Source organism: Zerene cesonia, chromosome 10 (genome assembly GCF_012273895.1).
Source record: "Zerene cesonia ecotype Mississippi chromosome 10, Zerene_cesonia_1.1, whole genome shotgun sequence".
Lineage (NCBI taxonomy): Eukaryota > Metazoa > Arthropoda > Insecta > Lepidoptera > Pieridae > Zerene > Zerene cesonia.
This window is the reverse complement of record NC_052111.1, coordinates 4141647-4159030: the sequence shown is the minus strand read 5'-3', so window position 1 is coordinate 4159030 and position 17384 is coordinate 4141647. Positions and strand designations below refer to the sequence as shown.

Below are 17384 nucleotides of genomic sequence, written 5' to 3'. Positions count from 1 at the left end.
TTTCGAGGATAATTTGCCTGGCGATACGTGCGTACTAAATGATAAAATAATTTTTAGTGCATAATAATGGGCGGGGATTGTATATTCAATATGAATAATTACACGCTTAAGTGACAATAATACACTCAATGCAATATCCTGTTTTCAAAAGAGTTCCTGAAATTAATGCAATTACCTAAACATTTTTACCGGCCAGCTGTTTGTTTTTTTATTTTTATTTGTTTTTATTTCTATGTGAATGTATTTTTTAACGTTTATAATGCAGACACTATTAAAGTTGTTTTATGTACATTTTCTGATAACTTCGTCGTCCTTATTTATGTAATTTTTTTAAATTTCTGCTTTATTATTTTAATACCCACAGTTGGGAAACAATAAAGTGTACTCGTAGTCCCTCGCTTGCTTCGCCCGTGGTACATATATAGCCCTCCTCAATAAATGGGCTATTTAACTCTAAAATAATTTTTGAAATCGGACCAGTAGTTCCTGAGATGAGTGCGTTCAAACAAACTCTGCAGCTTTATAATATTTGTATAGTTTCATTTATCAGCGATTAATAAAGTAAGCTTTTTCGGCCAAACAATTATATATATCTGTGCAAAATTCATTAAAAACAAATAAAAGTATCTATCATTAAAAATCGTTCAAGTGCGAGGGCATACTTTATATGCGATACGTTATACATATATTGAAACGTTTCTGTTTAATAATTAAAGGGATTTAATTAGTGGAAAATAAAAGAAAAGACATTTTTATCAAAACTTTTCTTTAATAAAGATAACAAATAAATATTGCCTCTGTAATATACGGAGTCATTGTAATATGTATAAGATTATTTCTATCGTTCTACGAAGGAACCATAGAGTGCAAACTAAACTACAATTAATTAATATTATTTTATTTTATACATAATTTGGTTAATAATCTAATTTGTCATGATTAGAGTAATGCCTTTATTACAGATCTTTATTAGTCTAGATGCTAGAGATTAACTTAATGTTTCGTTATTACAATATTTTATTTTGTACCTTATAAAACTGGGCTAATTTATTGATATTGAAGTCACTTACACATTTAATTCTTGAGATGAGAAAACCAAATTTTCGTTAGCTAGATCATTAAATATAAAGGAACTATTTAACTTCTATAGCTAATGTTGACTATATTTACACACTAAATGATTCTTTAAATACAATCCAAATCAGTCTTCAAACGCATCGGCAAACACATTGAGTAATGTTACTCGTGAGCATTTTGCAGATTCCCCTCCCGATTATACCTACATAACACAGCATTCACGTCAATCTAAAACAGTGCCAGAATGGCCTGGAATGTGTTTAACTCCACAATAACAACGCCAAACATCCCTTGCATTTACGCATGCTGCATCTGTTTATTACCATTTATATTACGAACTCGCCTTGAACCCCCGGTCAATTTCTTTTCAATCTCCTCTAAACTTTTACCCCTCGTCTCCGGTACGAAAAATATAACAAAAAATAGCCCAGCTATACACAAAGCGGCAAATAACCAAACGGTACCATACATGTTTATAACTGCAACAATGTTGTGGAATGTTTTTGTAACAATGAATGTACACGTCCAGTTGAAACCTGTCGCCATCGATGCGGCGCTACCACGGATTTTTGATGGTAAAATTTCACCCAACATCAGCCAAGGAATAGGTCCAAAGCCGATTGAGAAACCGAGAACATATATAACGAGACAAGCCAATGGTAACCAGCCGTATGCGCTGACGTCAGTTCCGACATCCCTTATATAAAAGTATGCTCCAAGAGGTACTAAAGTAAAGATCATTGCTACAGACGAAATATATAACAACATTTTTCTGCCTAGACGATCAATTATAGCGGTTGCAATAAAAGTAGATATAAAGTTAACAACACCAATAATTACACTACATACATTTTCATCAACTGTGCTTCCAGCCATCTTAAATATTGTTGAAGCGTAAAATATAACAGCATTGATACCACTTAATTGTTGGAACAACATAAGACCTAAAGAAATAAGAATCGCTGGCATGTATTTTCTCGTGAACAATTGGCCGAAAGCATTTCCTCCTTTGCGGTCTGATTCTACTTGTGATAGTGTGAGGTCTCTTAATTCTTTATCAATATTAGTGTTTTTTCCACGTAGCCATTGTAATGCTTTCTTAGCATCGTCAGCTCGTCCTTTTGATAGATACCAGCGAGGAGTTTCAGGTGTAGCAATCATAAGTAAGAAGAATGGCACTGGTAGAGCCGCTCCAAAGAATGCTAGATGAGACCAGTTGAGATAGGTGCCCACGAAGAAAGCAAGTAGGATTCCCGTATTTCCGAACGCAGTTGGAAGTAGCCCGAGGGTGCCTCTTACTTCAGGTTGTACTGTTTCTCCTAGGTATACTGGAAATGCGAGACTCCCGACACCCACACATACGCCACAAAATACGCGGCCAGCAAACACCATCATTACATTAACTGCATTAGCAATCAACATCCATCCAATGAAAAACGGAATTGCAGTGCACAGTATCGTCATTTTTCTTCCGAGATATTCTATTAATGGGCCGCCCAATATGCCGCCGAGTAAGGCTGCTAAAGGCATTAATCCTCCCACCCAACTGTTCTGTAACAATAAATAATATTATATTAGCTATGAATTTTCTTACTTAATTATTGTTTTATTGTATTTAATGTTTACTTGTTTATTGTTTTAAAATTATTGAATTTAATATTTACCTCATCGTTAGTCATGGAAAGAGTTTGGTTCATGCTCAGCAAAGCGGGAGATGTATAACCCGATGAAAACCCAACAATAAGGGATCCCATCGAAACAGCCAATGCAGCAAATAACTGTAAATAAAATAGAGTATGTTAATATTTATTCGCTTCGAAAATAATACACTAATACAGAATTAACCTGATAGTGTATAAGCATATCCGTAAGAATATAGCATCTGAAAATAAAATCTCTAAAAAAACGACAATTCTTTATCCTTGCTTGGAAATGTCTGAGCTTTTGTGGGCGTTGCTCAGTTTTTATGTATGTTTGTCTATGTTATATCGTGAGCTTTTCTGAAGTTCATGAGTATTTTATGGTTTGCCTTTAAGTATGCAAATATGCTTAGCGTCGGACTACTTTCTAGCTTTATTGCAAAATAACTTATGTTTACGTTTTACGGCTTACGTCATATAAAAATATTTCCTCAAGTCGTAGAAGTAGTAATTCTATTATTAGATTAATTAGATGAAAGAGAGGAGGTAGAGAGATGGCTAAGTTTGAAATCACAGTTATTGTAAAAATTAATTGCTACGGAAAAAAGCACAGAACATATCAAAATATGACTAATTTTATTTGTTAGTCCAGAGCTTTCGACTGGGTGTACCGATTTTGACGCTTGTTTTATTTTTATTAAAAGCTAGTGCCTCCATTTGATTTAGTCATTTAGTTAAAAATATTTATTTATTATTAACAATGGTATAATTTATGTTATAAGTACTTTAAAATTTATACACTTACTATGTGTTTATAACAATCGATGTTGTATTTTAATGAATATAATTTCATCGTAGAGAATGAAATAAAACTTCGGAAGAATTGTTTGTGACTGATTAATAAATTAGTTGCACACAATATGCAGCACAATTTTTATTGCGTTTTTATCGTCTGTACTTAATTAATACCTAGTTGAAATTTGCAACGGTGCAGAGCTTCGAGAAGCAAATGTATTTTTAAATATTTTAACTAGTTTATACCTGACTATTTCTGGGGTTTTCTATGGCTAGTATATAAAAGACACTGTAAATGTTACAAACCTGTGTCCAAATATACAGGCGTTGAGTAGCTGGTCCAAACTGTTGTCCATCTCCATTTATTGTGTAATCACTAACTTTGTTCCCGTCCGTGCTAAGTTGTTTCACATATGGCACTGAATTGCGCAAATTTTCTTCCTTAGCGCTTTTTATTTCCATTTCCATTTTGTACTTAAATTCGTTGCCTAAACTTATTTGACGAAGCTGTTGAAAATGGCGACGAGTTTTCTCAAACGAATCTTGCTCGTCTTCGCTGCTACTTTCCGTCGAAACGTTTTCTGGGATTGCAGCGTAGTTAGGAGCAAGGGTTCCTTGGGACCCACAAGAAGTGGCCAATGATGTACAGGTGGTAGATGCTGATAGCGTGGGTTTTGATGGCACTCGAGCGTACTTTGGTCCACGTGTGCGATATAATCGCTCCTCGTCGTTTTGGCCACGACGGGTCGGCTCGTTTCCACCCTGAAAAGAAACAATTGTTAATGAAAACGAATCGTATTATGGGTGAATTTTCTGAATAATTAAGGGAGTAACTCTTTTACGTACTCTTTGTTGGATTTGAATATCAGTTAATATTACAATTGATTGGTTTAACAGGTTTGATAGACAACAAATACTGCCCTCAGTATCCGCAAACACGTCCCATTTATTACATTCACTATCTTATGTACGTAGTCAGCCAAGACGATAAGAGTTTTGAACTTAAGATCTTTGAGGTCAATTCGGGAATATTGCTTATTGACCACTTTAAGTGTTGATACTATGGTCTCAGCATGCAGCTGATAACCTTTCACTGTATAACGGCCACCCTGACCCTATTCCTAAGAATTTTATTTTTTTCTGAGACATAATAGAATCACCAGACTTTTGAAGAATACTAAAGGAAATACAACTTTATCGGTCCTAGAACGAACAAATAATGAACATCGTTTTGTGGTTCAGATTGAATTGATTGTTGATGTTATCGGATTGTTACTGTCAAACACGTATAATGGTGTTTATAAAATATTTAGTATAAACAACGTCTACACCGTACAATTAAAAAATATAATGAGCTTTATATTTCTTGTTTTATATAAATACTAAAAAAGTTCACGTGCCATTAAAGTTTGATATTTATTCATTATTTTAATTTCTATATTATACTGTTACCTTCTCTTCTTCATAGGGAAATGTGTTATAGTTTTTCTTAGCTTTATATTTCATCCATTCTTTTGTGAATATATTAAATGAGGAATCGATATCAATAAACACTGTCTGTTGACATTGTACCTTCAAATGTCATGTGTCTTAATCGACATAAAATTTCCCTATTTTTTGTTTGTTTTACATTCAAACAGGTTTCTCGGGATTCGCCAAATATTTTTATTAAATTAATGTAAATCAAAAGTTTTATTATAATGTAATGAAACAAATTTTGTTACCTTAAATTGGACAAAATAAATATTATTGTGTGCCAAATATTTGGACCTCCTAACATATTTAATCACGTGGAGGAAACATGTGTAAATAAGACGTATGTAAACATATAATAATAGAAGTTAATGACTCTACGAGTCTTCCAGGACTGATACGAATTAAAATAAAATACGACAATTACTAATTTTGATTTTTTGATTATGTCAGCAATTAAAAAAAAAAACTTTTTATTTGGTATTATGTTTGCAAAAGCATTCAACTAACCGTTGGCTAAAATTTGCTTACGATTTACATTTTACACCTTGACCATAACCGAGTAGTCCCATTCTTATGGATCAAATAGTGTCTAGTTAATTATGGTTGTTGCATCATATATTCACATAAATTATGGGTCAAGTTTGTTTACTTATGCTTTTCGTTAATGATATGTCAAGGCGATAAAATTTTTGATACTTACATACTAAACGATTAAGCAATAGTAGTTATGTCAAATTTTCAATTCTAATGAAATTCTTAGTTAATTATCTCTATATAATTATTTTAATATATCGTATAATGTTTTAAGATGATATAGCACGTGTCACCCTTTGTGATAAAAATGTATCTACTTCATCTGCTTTAAAATTCATTACGGACAAGTAATTTTAAATAGTGCCATCTATAGGAATTCTAGCGAAGCACGTTCTCAGTGAAGTCCAAACACTTTCGCTCGTTAATTGTTATCGCCGGTCGGTATAAGTTTCGATGCGGCATAGCGCCACTGATGCAATTTTAATTCATGTTTTAGCCAATTGAAATTTTGATACATAAAAACTTAATTGTTAATAAGGTTTTATTGTGAGATTTTTAGTATAAATTTACATAAATTTAAATGTCATCCTATCAAATTATAGCTTTCAAAGCAGAGTTGCTCACTAGCTTGTTTTTATTTTTTGCAATTTAGTCGCCAGTTGCGTAGAACTCGCTGACATTGCAAGGCCGGTCAGGTAGAGCGTGACTGTGCTCTTATGTCATATTTTTCTATGAAGTTAATAAAATTATGTAAATCGTGTGTTTTAGAAACTATCTACATGCACAAACATGATCTATGAAAATTTATGTTTCTTAGCCGTCAAGAGTTTTCGAACTTTTACTCTTTTTTAAATTTGCAATAGTCTAGTATTTTGGAAGTCTTGTTTATATGAATACCTATTTATTTGTTTGTAAGAGCTTTGAAGCTACATATATTGCCGTTGCTAAGCAACGGTTTGGAAATCGACCGCTTGCCCGAGCCGGCAGTCTGCGATGTGTAATAACTTTCCAGAGCTTTCTGAATGAAACTGAATTTTCGCGATCGGCGCGATCCTGAATTTCAAAAATATTTTTTGAAGTATTCTTTTAAGTCTCTTTATTAGGTGATTTATCTGTTAATTTCTAAGTTATAAGTTAAACTATCGCCACCTAAATTAAATATTATAAATATTTTTTAATATTAACTCACCATTTCGGTGGACAGTTGTTTAAGGTAACCCATGATCTTGCCCATGGGGTTAGGATTATTCTTATTGAAGCTCATCTTGTCTTCTCTGTGTTGATTTCTGGAGGAGTTTCTTGTCCTTCGTCAAGGAACGTCGAAGTGATATAGTTTTTGATGAATAACAGTATATTTATTCAATCTAAATAAGTCTTTAGAATCCAGAATTTCACAAAAAAATAAAACACATCACTATTACTAGTAGTAAAAAGTTTTTAAGGTCGTTTATCAATGCAAGTCCGTTCGCAAACCGATTACGCCTTGAATGTCACAATTATAACTGAAAATAATGTTTACGTGTTTATTTCAATCGTACAATGCGTTCATTCAAGAAAATTTTCTATTGCGCGCCGTAGCCCTGCAAGGGTGCACAACATTCAATTTTTTAAATATGATCAACAAACGAAATGTTGGCAGCGCGTACCGATTTCTTCAGAGTTCAAGTTATCTATTGAAACTTGCAGATGGCAGCGCAGTATTTTATAGGAAGTTGGTAGTGCTCCGCGTCGGCGCCCTCTCCCCTCCCACTCGCCCCCGCGCCCCTCGTGTAAATGTATTCACCAACTGTGCTTGTGAGCGTTCTCTTTTTCATGTGTGTCACACACACACGGATTTCCATCAACTCTGCACCTGAATCTAGCATCGAATGTTTGTATAATGTATTAGACATTCTCTACAATATTTTCAATATTCAAGTAACAAAGTGAACAGTTTCACAATTTATGTACAACACTGAAATTTTACGTGATCTAAAGTATAAGGTAAAATTAATTTTAATTTAGCGTATTTGAATAAAAATTTTAGAAGATTATATTGCGTAATGTTCGTTGCAATTAAAACTCGGTAGATTTTCCGAATAACAGCAGAAACTGCGTTTTGTAGCAATTTTATGATCTTCTGGATTAACAATCTTATGAAGGTTATGAAGGTTCCTAATAGTTTGTAATACAGATTAATAAATTCTTGTAGTTCTTGAAGCGGGAAGTTATGATAAGGATTTACCTTAATTTTGCACAAGGCATAGAAAGAATGTTCATTATTTTTTCTAATTTAAATGAGGAAAAATTAATATTGATTATTAATACAGCAAGCCATTTTGATAAAGTTGCAAATGGAACAAAAGTTTAAGCATACAATTGGTGATACATAAAAGATGACGTTAATAATGAAGAAGCAGTACCTGCTTAATATAAACCGAACAAATATCAATATCATGTAATTATAAAGTGAAGAAAGGTTTGCTATTTATATTTTAAAATGTCATATACGTTATAAATATTGTTTTAAAAGGAAATTTATATAATAATAATAGACCATTTTTATTATATAACTTTATTATGTACTTTATATATTAAATCAAGACCTTCAACCCGCGTCATTAACACGCTTTTATTATAACCTTCGAGACCTGTACTAATTCCTTACGAAAATCAAAATGTCAACCATTTTGATTTCGTACTTATTAATTCAGAAATCTGAAAAAAAAAGAAAAATTTTATATTACGAATATTGCATTTGTTGTATGAAATTTATCCATAACACGCTAATTTTATATATTTATGGGATTTTTTTTAATACCTCATAGGAGGCCTGTGTTTCAGCAGTGGGAGCATATATGGGCTGATGATGATGATGATGGGATTTATTTTAATATAGATTAGTTCATAAATGAAATTTCTTCAAAATTCATGAACATGTAACATTAAATTGATATTCCAATAGAGGAATTTTACTAACATAATATGGTTTGAATTATTAAATTAATTCAAGGAAACCGAAAAAAAGTTGAGGTTTTTTAATACTTTAAACAATTCGTAATGAATTTTGTGTTCATGAAATATTTTGCCTTTTTGTCGTTTACCTTGAGCTACACGTTAGTTAATTACAGTTTCACCGCCAGAGTTACCAGTATTATAAAAATAATTTAAGTTTTCGACGTAAAGTTAGTAAGTACGTACGTAAGCACTCACGTTAATCGATTTAATGTACAAAATATGTTATAAGTTATTAAAAAACGAAAATTTTCGTTGATAAATAACTTCTTTCTTGCATTTATGCGCAATATTTAATAGAGATTATCTTATCTAGTACCCTATTAGATAGCCAATTATCAAACAAATACGTAAAGTAGAAACAATAGTTGAATATTCTGCTCTAATTTGCATGAAAATTGAAAAACAGTGCACATAGTTTAGATATGTTCCTTGTTATTTTCCATCTAATTACATTTCATGAGTTAATTTAGAATTGAAATGGAATAACGATAAAACAAATTGTATATGTATATTATTACTTAAGAATTTTTTTTGTGCAATTCATTAAAATTTATATACTTTAATTTTATTATAAATTTAAACGTTTAAAGTAGAATTTTCATGTTATGAACAATGATTATTATAAATACTGTTGGCGAGACACACCCCTTTTTAATGAGTCATGTTTTACGAAATACATGACTCGAAGGATTTACGTTCTCGTCTGTTCCTAAAATTAATAAATCACACTAATATTAATTGATTTACTAAATACCCATGCGGTTTTGTGACATTGATTAGCTAATTCAATGTCTTTCGCTAAGATATACTGCGACTGAAAATGCAGTCTTTTTCTAGGTATAGATAAAAAATTTCCGTTTATCTTTTCATTATAATATTTTTTTTTAGAAGAAGTGATTTATGATTACTTGTATGCGACGTTTGCATGAATATATCACTTATGAGATCTACGCTGTTGAACATTATGCGTGCAATACTCAATTGCTTTGATGGAATGATAGGCCAATCTTGTTATGCGCCTCTATTGAGCTGAGCAATCAAGAGACGCAGACCGAGAGATTAAAATCTTTTTGTTTTCTTATTTGGAACAATATATCTCGTAATATTATATATATCTGCACTAGTGTGTGTAGTTTTATTGCCGTACCTTAACGTCATTTTATAGCCTTCGAGGAAAATTTTGGCAAACGTAATTTTTATTAATTTATATACTGATGACTAGCTTTTTGTTCACGTCTTTGCGTGTATTCTAGTGGATTTTCGTGATGGATCTCTTCATAATTCATATTTATTTTATAAAATACCTGCTGTTCGCCCGTGGTACATAAATATAGCCTATTTCACTCAGTGAAGTTGCAGTTTTCTAGAATGTAAGAATTTTTAAAATCGGTCCAATAGTTTTTAAATTTATCCATTGCAAACAAATAAACAAACAAAAATACAAAATTTTCCTCTTTATAATATTAGTGTAGACGATTTGTTTGTGTTTTTGACTAGTTTGTTCTCATAGTAAAATTTACATTGGAATCGCTGTGAAAAATATTAGACGAACAAAAAATAAAGAGATGTATCTTTATATACATGCCTATATATGTATGTGTTTATATAGGTACTTCTATATAGATTATATGTATACGAAGTATATTTATGCGGCTATACGGACTTATAGAATGTGGAAAACAGAACAGAAAAAATTGTTCTGAAAAATTTTCCATAAGTTACATAACATTTCAAAAATATGCTCACAATTGCATGAGTTCCGCCGTCCTTCATAATGCACATGGGGCTAAAAATACCCAATGCGTGAGCTACGTCACGTGCGCATGTTGAAGTTTTAGAATATATTTATTAGTCATAGATAGATGCCGAAAGTTGGCGTGGGCCAGCCGCGCCTCCACACACACAGATAGGTGTTTCGTCACACGCAGTTCGTCATACGCGTCCAGAAACCGAAAGGATTTAAAAAAAATAAGGCGCACGTGATTCGAACAATGTAATTCTTTATCTTTATTGCAAATGACGGACAGACGGCAATGTTTCCAAATTGTTTTTACGTCGCTTATTAAGAGAGTTCGCCATGTGACATTCAATATTGGGCTTTAGGTTTTCGAAGATACTCGGTTAGTGAAGGGTAATTAAGTATTGAGGAGTACTAATTTCTTTATAATTTATTTATTTTAATGATCTAAGTTTCATAGCTCCATTCCAAACCTATATGGAGTATAATTTAGGTAATTATATTTATTTTCCCAATTAGTTATCAAAGCATCAACTGTCAAGTTGATTGGTGGTTGGTGTTGGTGGCTGGTCTGGTGGAAAAAATAAATTTATATATATATTTTTTTTCAAAGTAGTGGCACTGTTGAGAGACACTTTTTGATTGAGTTCTGGTTGTTCTGTAATGACCTTTCACACAATAATACAATTGTTACTTCATAGAATGGTATTATTAGGTAAATTATGATAATGAGTATATATAATGGAATGGCTTTATTAAAAAATTATAGCAATAATATTATCAGTGCGTTGTTGAACACGAATAAATTAAATATTATTACTTATTCATGGTTAAGATCTTATATATTGGTTTATCGTCTTCCTTGTTTATTGCAATAAATATAAAAGCTTCTTTTAATGTGAATGACAACATTCATCACCCCGAACGAACATCGATCGCCTCTGCTGTGCCTTAACTGTCGAATGCGCTCCGCATTCACACATAGACGTTTTTAACAGACATACATACATTCACAAACACAAACATGACGTGTCGAATTCAAAAAGCCAGTGGAATATTACTAGCGCCATGCGCCAGCGGGGCCTGCTAGCGTTCTCGAACGTTCTTGTATGGAATGTACGGATTGATGGTCGCCCCTCCTCCGAAGAAAGTCTGCTGCAGTTGATATTAATAAAGAGCTCTTTGTGGTGCATTTATCGCACGCGCTATTTTGTGCCATTGATATGATAATTAGGACAATGTTTTAGTGGATCATATTTACCATCAAAGATATTAGTTTGAATGCTGTTTCGAATAATTATTTGCATCTTTCTGTGCAATTAAGTAGATCATTTTACCGGTGCCTTGTGTTTTAATTTGTGTCCCGAAATCAGCATTAAGTAGTGTCAGACGTTTGTTTAATATGGTACGTCATTGTCGGTTTATTTCCGAGACGCTCCGATAAAAGACTACAACGATAGCAATGTGCGGATACTTATGTGTCACATACACGTCTTTCCTAGGCGAGAGTGTCTTATCTTATCAATTAATTCAGATAAAAACTGATTAAAAATTTCCATCAAGGTGAGGGTAAGTTGTGACATTAAACGTTTCATTCAAAAGATGAAGTAATTAAAAAATTAACTCCTCCAGGTTTAAAGAGGGATATATTGTTCATATTAATATTTCTTCGCTATATCATGTTTAGTAGGACGCCGGGCGATGGTTCTAATCTAACGTGCGGTGCGGTGAGGCGGCGTGAGATGTGTTTTGCGCATGCCGCCCCTAGTAGGATAGAGTAGGCAAGCCACCTTGCGAAGCACCTTTAGCAGTGTGTTCGGCCCGGGAACAGGGGTCGCGGGCGAATTGCAATCAACACCCGTGGCCCCGTCATTGCATAATGTACGACGAAACACAATGGAGTTTAGCCGGTAGTCCACAATTGAAGTGGAAGTCCAACATAACACAGTGCCTCTTTCCCGAGGGCCTTGAATATGCGCAAAGGCGTTCTCTATTAAAAAAAGACTATGTTTAGCATTGCCAGTTTTTTAACTAGTACTTAGATACCAACTCGGAAAAACCTTGAAAGTATAACTTAAGAATGTCTTAATGAATTAAATTCATTCCTTTCAATCGTATAACAACAGTTTCAACTTTTCCAGTTGTAAATTATGAATTCAATTTTGAAACAGGACATTGGCCGACACAATTTAAAGTTCAAGAATAACAATTGATTGAAGAGAAGCCTACCCTTAAGTGGTTTGAGAGGTGTGGCTAACACGAGTGGTGGTAGTAGACGATTTCCGTCCTTGTGTCTGGTAGCCCCGTGTTGCGTAAGGACTGACGAAGGTCAGGGAAGCCGAACCCCACTCAACGCGACGTGCCATATACACGTACAAAATAATATATTGTTCACTTGTTAAATTTTATTGTCTATATAATGTTATTATCGTGCCCGCAGCGATAAGATAAACGCAACCGTAACCGTAAATTCTATTGAAATTCACACGTCCTGCCCTGAAGTACCGTGGCAAAAATTTTTAAAAATGTTTGGTTTCTATTGGTTTAACAGTATGTTTAAACATCTAACAACACATGTTTTGTTTAGTTTTTTATATAACAGGTATATCAGTTACTGGCTACTATTTCTAACTTTCTTCATTGATTAAATTGTTTAATTATAACAGATAAATAATACAGTACTAATCCTGTATAAATATGTATAAATGAAGGTTGGTCATATTTTTGTGTGTATGAATGAATGTATGTATGTTTAAAAAAAAATATATAGTTTTTCACTATTTTTATTTTTAGTTCGACATTTAAGTTTATTTTAAGAAACGTTATAAGCATTAAGCTCTATTGAATATTGACAAAATTTCTAGAAACGGAACCATTAACCATAATCAATTCTTTAACTTCAATGCATATGCATTATTTATCATAGAATTCTCCATAAAAATAGGTTTATGGGAAACAATAATATTAATAGCTTAATATTTTATAGCACTAGCAGAAACAAAAACAAAACTCATTACTCATTCCTCATCCATAATAAATAATACCGGTACACTTTCATTTAAATAAGTCATTCTATTTTATTTATAGTATCAATGGTATGCATTACTAAGGTACATATATATTTTCTTTATGCTCAGTAATTTTCTTTCTAGGTTCTTTTTGTTTACACGTTTATAGGACTCTTTGACGCCAGGAGTACCTAATGCGCCGAGAGGTTCGCGGACGAATTATCTCCCGTTCACTAAAGCGGCTCGACGGAACACAGTGGGGTTTTGGTCGGTAGGAATCCGACATAACGCACGGCTTTTTGCCCAGAGGCCGTGGGTGGGGCAATTTTAGTTTTGTTTTGAGGATTATATTCTGTTGTTCCATTTATTGCTAATGGACTCATATAATTAATGTTTTATATCTATATTCGAATCTAGTATTATACACCGTTGGTTTCAATTGCTCTTATACATTTACCTAAGAAAATTAACCAAAAAAACTAATGAAAATATATATTGTCACCGATCACTAATAAGTTTGAGTTTAATCTGCCCATTTAAAATGGATCAGAAGCGAGTCTAAAGCAGGTCGCTTAAATACAAACTACCTACGGTGATGATCATGTCAGCGTGTTTTAAAAAGTAGTATAAAAATGAGTTACTTTTAGAATTGCACTTTTTTCCTATTAAAGACGTAAAATAATTATAGATACATTAATTTAAAGTTGTATTGTTTAATGTTGGAGTTTGTATGTGGAATATAAACGTTACGTAAACATTTATTTACTTATAAATATTTATCTTGTTTCAAGCAAATGATCTGAGCTAACCAGCTCGAGCGCTATCCCTTGCAATCCCTAGTTTATACCGGTGCAATATATCGTGATTCAGCACGTTAGGTTCCTTCGTAAAAACTGTGTCTCAGACAGGTTCTTGTACATTGCACTAAATATGGATCCACGACATAAACGCTGATGCTATTTCTGGTTTATGCTCTCATACATTTTAAAAATATACAAGATATTGCGAGGTTTAAGACCTGGCTCAAACCCCTGGAAACTGTGGAAATCTGTCAATATTGATATAAAAATTAGGTTTAAAATTGTGACATTTTAAACGCAGTTTTAACATTTTTTTCTATGCAAATATTGAAATAACTGATTGAATAACATGTCAAAGCGTTCATATTAATCATATTTGCGAAACTGAGACAAAGACAAGCGCCGCTCGTTCTAGTTAACGTTTAATGTAAATTTTGGTGAACTCTTATTATGAATAATATGTTAATTACTTGTAAGTGGGGACAGAGTATCGACGTAGGTTCACGTGCTTGCGAAAATTAGCATGTAACTTGTTTAATTCAAATCACGTCATAGTCAGATATGTATATGATGTTATTGTTTTTTAGCTATCCTAAAATGTGTAGTATTAATTATTAATACGCTGAATAAATGTGTCAATATTAAATGTATAAATCAGTATGTAAAGTGAAAAATATTGTTAAAATGTTACACCTTTAAACTAAATGTATGTACAACTCAACTTATGTTATTTACAATTGCTTTTATAAATTGCGTTCTATATTTTTGTAATACAATGTATTATGTTTACATATTTTTTGTCAATAACATCTATATTTTTTAAATAGTAATATAAAAAGTCAAATGACGCATTTGTGTCAGAAACTGTATTATTGAAAGAAAATCTTTTTAAAGTTATTACACACTCTCATTGTGCATGCAACACTTTATTCAACCGATACGGGCTGTAGGTAGCCTGCATGTCTTCTCTAATATGTTGGTATGCAACATGCATAGCTAATACTTTTTTCGCTTTTTGTTATAAGATTCGTGTTTTTATCTTGTTAGTTTATCCTCGACTCTGTTATGCGCAATCTGGAGTAACGCTTTTTATCTTTATTAGCGTCACTTGTATGTAAACGACTCCTATAGACTCGATTTTTACCAACTGTCAGATAAATTCAAAAATTTGTACGAGTATAAAGGAGCGATGACAGTTCAACTTATTATCCTGATAAGGATGACCAGAATTAAATTATTTCCTTATATATAAATTGTATCACAGCAAGTGAGGCAATTTAGTTGTTCCTATTATTAAGGCATGTTTCTTAGGGTTTTGAAAGTATGTTTATTATATATAAACTCCGTCAGTTTTTATAATACGGAAAGAAAAAAAAGGTTATGACTGAATACTCTTTTCCATATAACCATGTAATCGTGGATATCATGTGCTTATAGCGAAAAATATACTAAATGTCAAGTAAAATGTATCAACGCACATTTCATGTATCCGATTTCCGAGAACGCAGTCTGCAAGTTTTGTTTTATCTTTTTCAATCGAATAAAAAAAGCAATCGATTATAAAAATAGAGGGTAATGAACTTGAAAAGTGTAAAAGTGAGTCCAAAACCCAATATATTTATGAAATGTAGAGTGGTGGGGTATGAAGTTCATCTACAAATATAATCAAGATCTTTGTTTAAACCTCCTGACTTTAAACATTTTTCAATAAATTCTTGAAATATGCGTAACTTCTATTTAAAATTGTATTTTTACTTTCCTACATAAAACACAATTATAAATATTCCTCTGACTCCTTTTGGCCGGTACTTCGGGCCCTTATAGATTGGTATTTTAGCAGTTTAATACAGATAGCATTGTATTATTCGCCAAAACTGGGCTTAAAATTATTGTTAATGATTGAAAATAAATGAAAGAGAAATAAGTACGTTTTGTAAAGATTACTGATACAAAGCAGATATACACATACACAGAGTATTCTCTTTAGTATAGACAGTGAATACTGAATCTTGTAAATTTTAATAAAAAATATTTTAGAAAACAATTCGATATCTCCAACCAATAAGTATGCAGTATACAACGGTCGAACCGACAGTAGCTTTTGCGCTATGCAGCCTATAATGAAGACAATTATTTCAGTAATCGCTCTAAACCCTACATAAGTTACTGTCCCACTTACATACCGTAGTTTTCCCATCAAAGAAATTTTCCACTACGCCTTATATGCTGAAATTTTAAAGCGAATATTGATTTTGACGTAAACATGGGTAAAAATGTCTTATGCGTGTGCAAGAACGTTGTTTCTGTTGTGGAGTTGAAATTAAAATTAAAATAATTATTTACATTATTTTTCTGTTGAGTGTTCTTGAGTGGATTTGAACCCGGACTTTGTGGTTCCTCAATCCACGGTGCTGCGAGCGACGCCAAACAAGCTAAGATTCTATAAGTGAATTGAGTCGTCCGTTTCACACATCGTCCTATCTACACAACGCCAGTTTTCGCAACCTTCGGTATGAGCTCGTGTAAGCGTTGTAATGAGAAAGTTTCTGACGGTACCGCTTGCTCCAGCTGTCGGTGTACATATCACTTTCAATGTGCAGGACTATCTGAGATTGGCTGGCGGAGACTCGGCATTGAACGGCAAAACTCATGGCTTTGTCAGAAATGTAAAAATTCCATGTCGTCTGGATGCACCACAAAAAACCTAGAAGACTTAAGTTCTTATCAATTAGCTTTGAGGAGAATCGAAGATATGCTCACGCCGCTTTCTTCACTACCAGAGCAAGTTGAAAAGCTTCGTTATGATTTAAATGAACTAACATCTACTTTTAATACTAGCGTAATTGAAGACATATATAAAAGACTTGAGGACATCGATTCGAAGTTAAAAACAGCGGACACTATTAAAGAGAATATGCAGAAAATTCAATTACAAGTGACCGCTTTGGAGGACAAATTTAAGATTTATGAAATTGATGCTTCTAACAGAAAAGAGGATTATACACGTCTTCGTAAGGATATTGCTTCGTTAGAACTTGAACAGCGTCGTACTCAACAAAAGAACAGATTCTTAAACGTTGAAATAGTTGGTTTACCCGAAAAACCTAACGAGAACTTAGTCGATGAATTTTTACGCTTAGCAGCTGCCTTAGACTGTAATCTGAAAAGAGAGGACTTAGATTTTATTACCAGAATTCAACCTTTGCATGGGAAACAAGGAGCTCCTAAAAAGATCGTGGCGAAATTAAATAACAAAATGAGCAAGGACGTTTTAATAGCCAATTTTAAAAAATGCAACAAAGCTAAAGGTATTACGTCA

General features: G+C 32.8%; 2 protein-coding genes across 2 annotated transcripts in view; one reads left to right on the top strand and one right to left on the bottom strand.

Annotated features, from left to right (window-relative positions):
• The window catches only part of LOC119829797 (RING-box protein 2), a 30244-nt gene that overhangs the window by 7762 nt on the left and 5098 nt on the right, over positions 1 to 17384 (top strand). The gene's annotated exons all lie outside the window — the stretch shown is intronic.
• Positions 750 to 7205, bottom strand: LOC119829795 (facilitated trehalose transporter Tret1-like). The gene is made up of 4 exons (XM_038352505.1): positions 6712 to 7205; positions 3819 to 4274; positions 2742 to 2855; positions 750 to 2628 (listed from the first exon to the last, which is right to left on the bottom strand). The coding sequence occupies exons 1-4, from the start codon at positions 6784 to 6786 to the stop codon at positions 1375 to 1377; spliced, it is 1899 nt and encodes a 632-aa protein (XP_038208433.1). The 5' UTR covers positions 6787 to 7205; the 3' UTR covers positions 750 to 1374.

Excerpts from the sequence above, each read along its gene's own strand:
- LOC119829795 (XM_038352505.1), bottom strand. The coding sequence starts at position 6,786 with ATGAGCTTCAATAAGAATAATCCTAACCCCATGGGCAAGATCATGGGT. Across the intron at positions 4,275-6,711 it reads AACAACTGTCCACCGAAATG|GGTGGAAACGAGCCGACCCG; the intron begins GTGAGTTAATAT and ends GTTTCTTTTCAG. Across the intron at positions 2,629-2,741 it reads TTTCCATGACTAACGATGAG|AACAGTTGGGTGGGAGGATT; the intron begins GTAAATATTAAA and ends TTATTGTTACAG.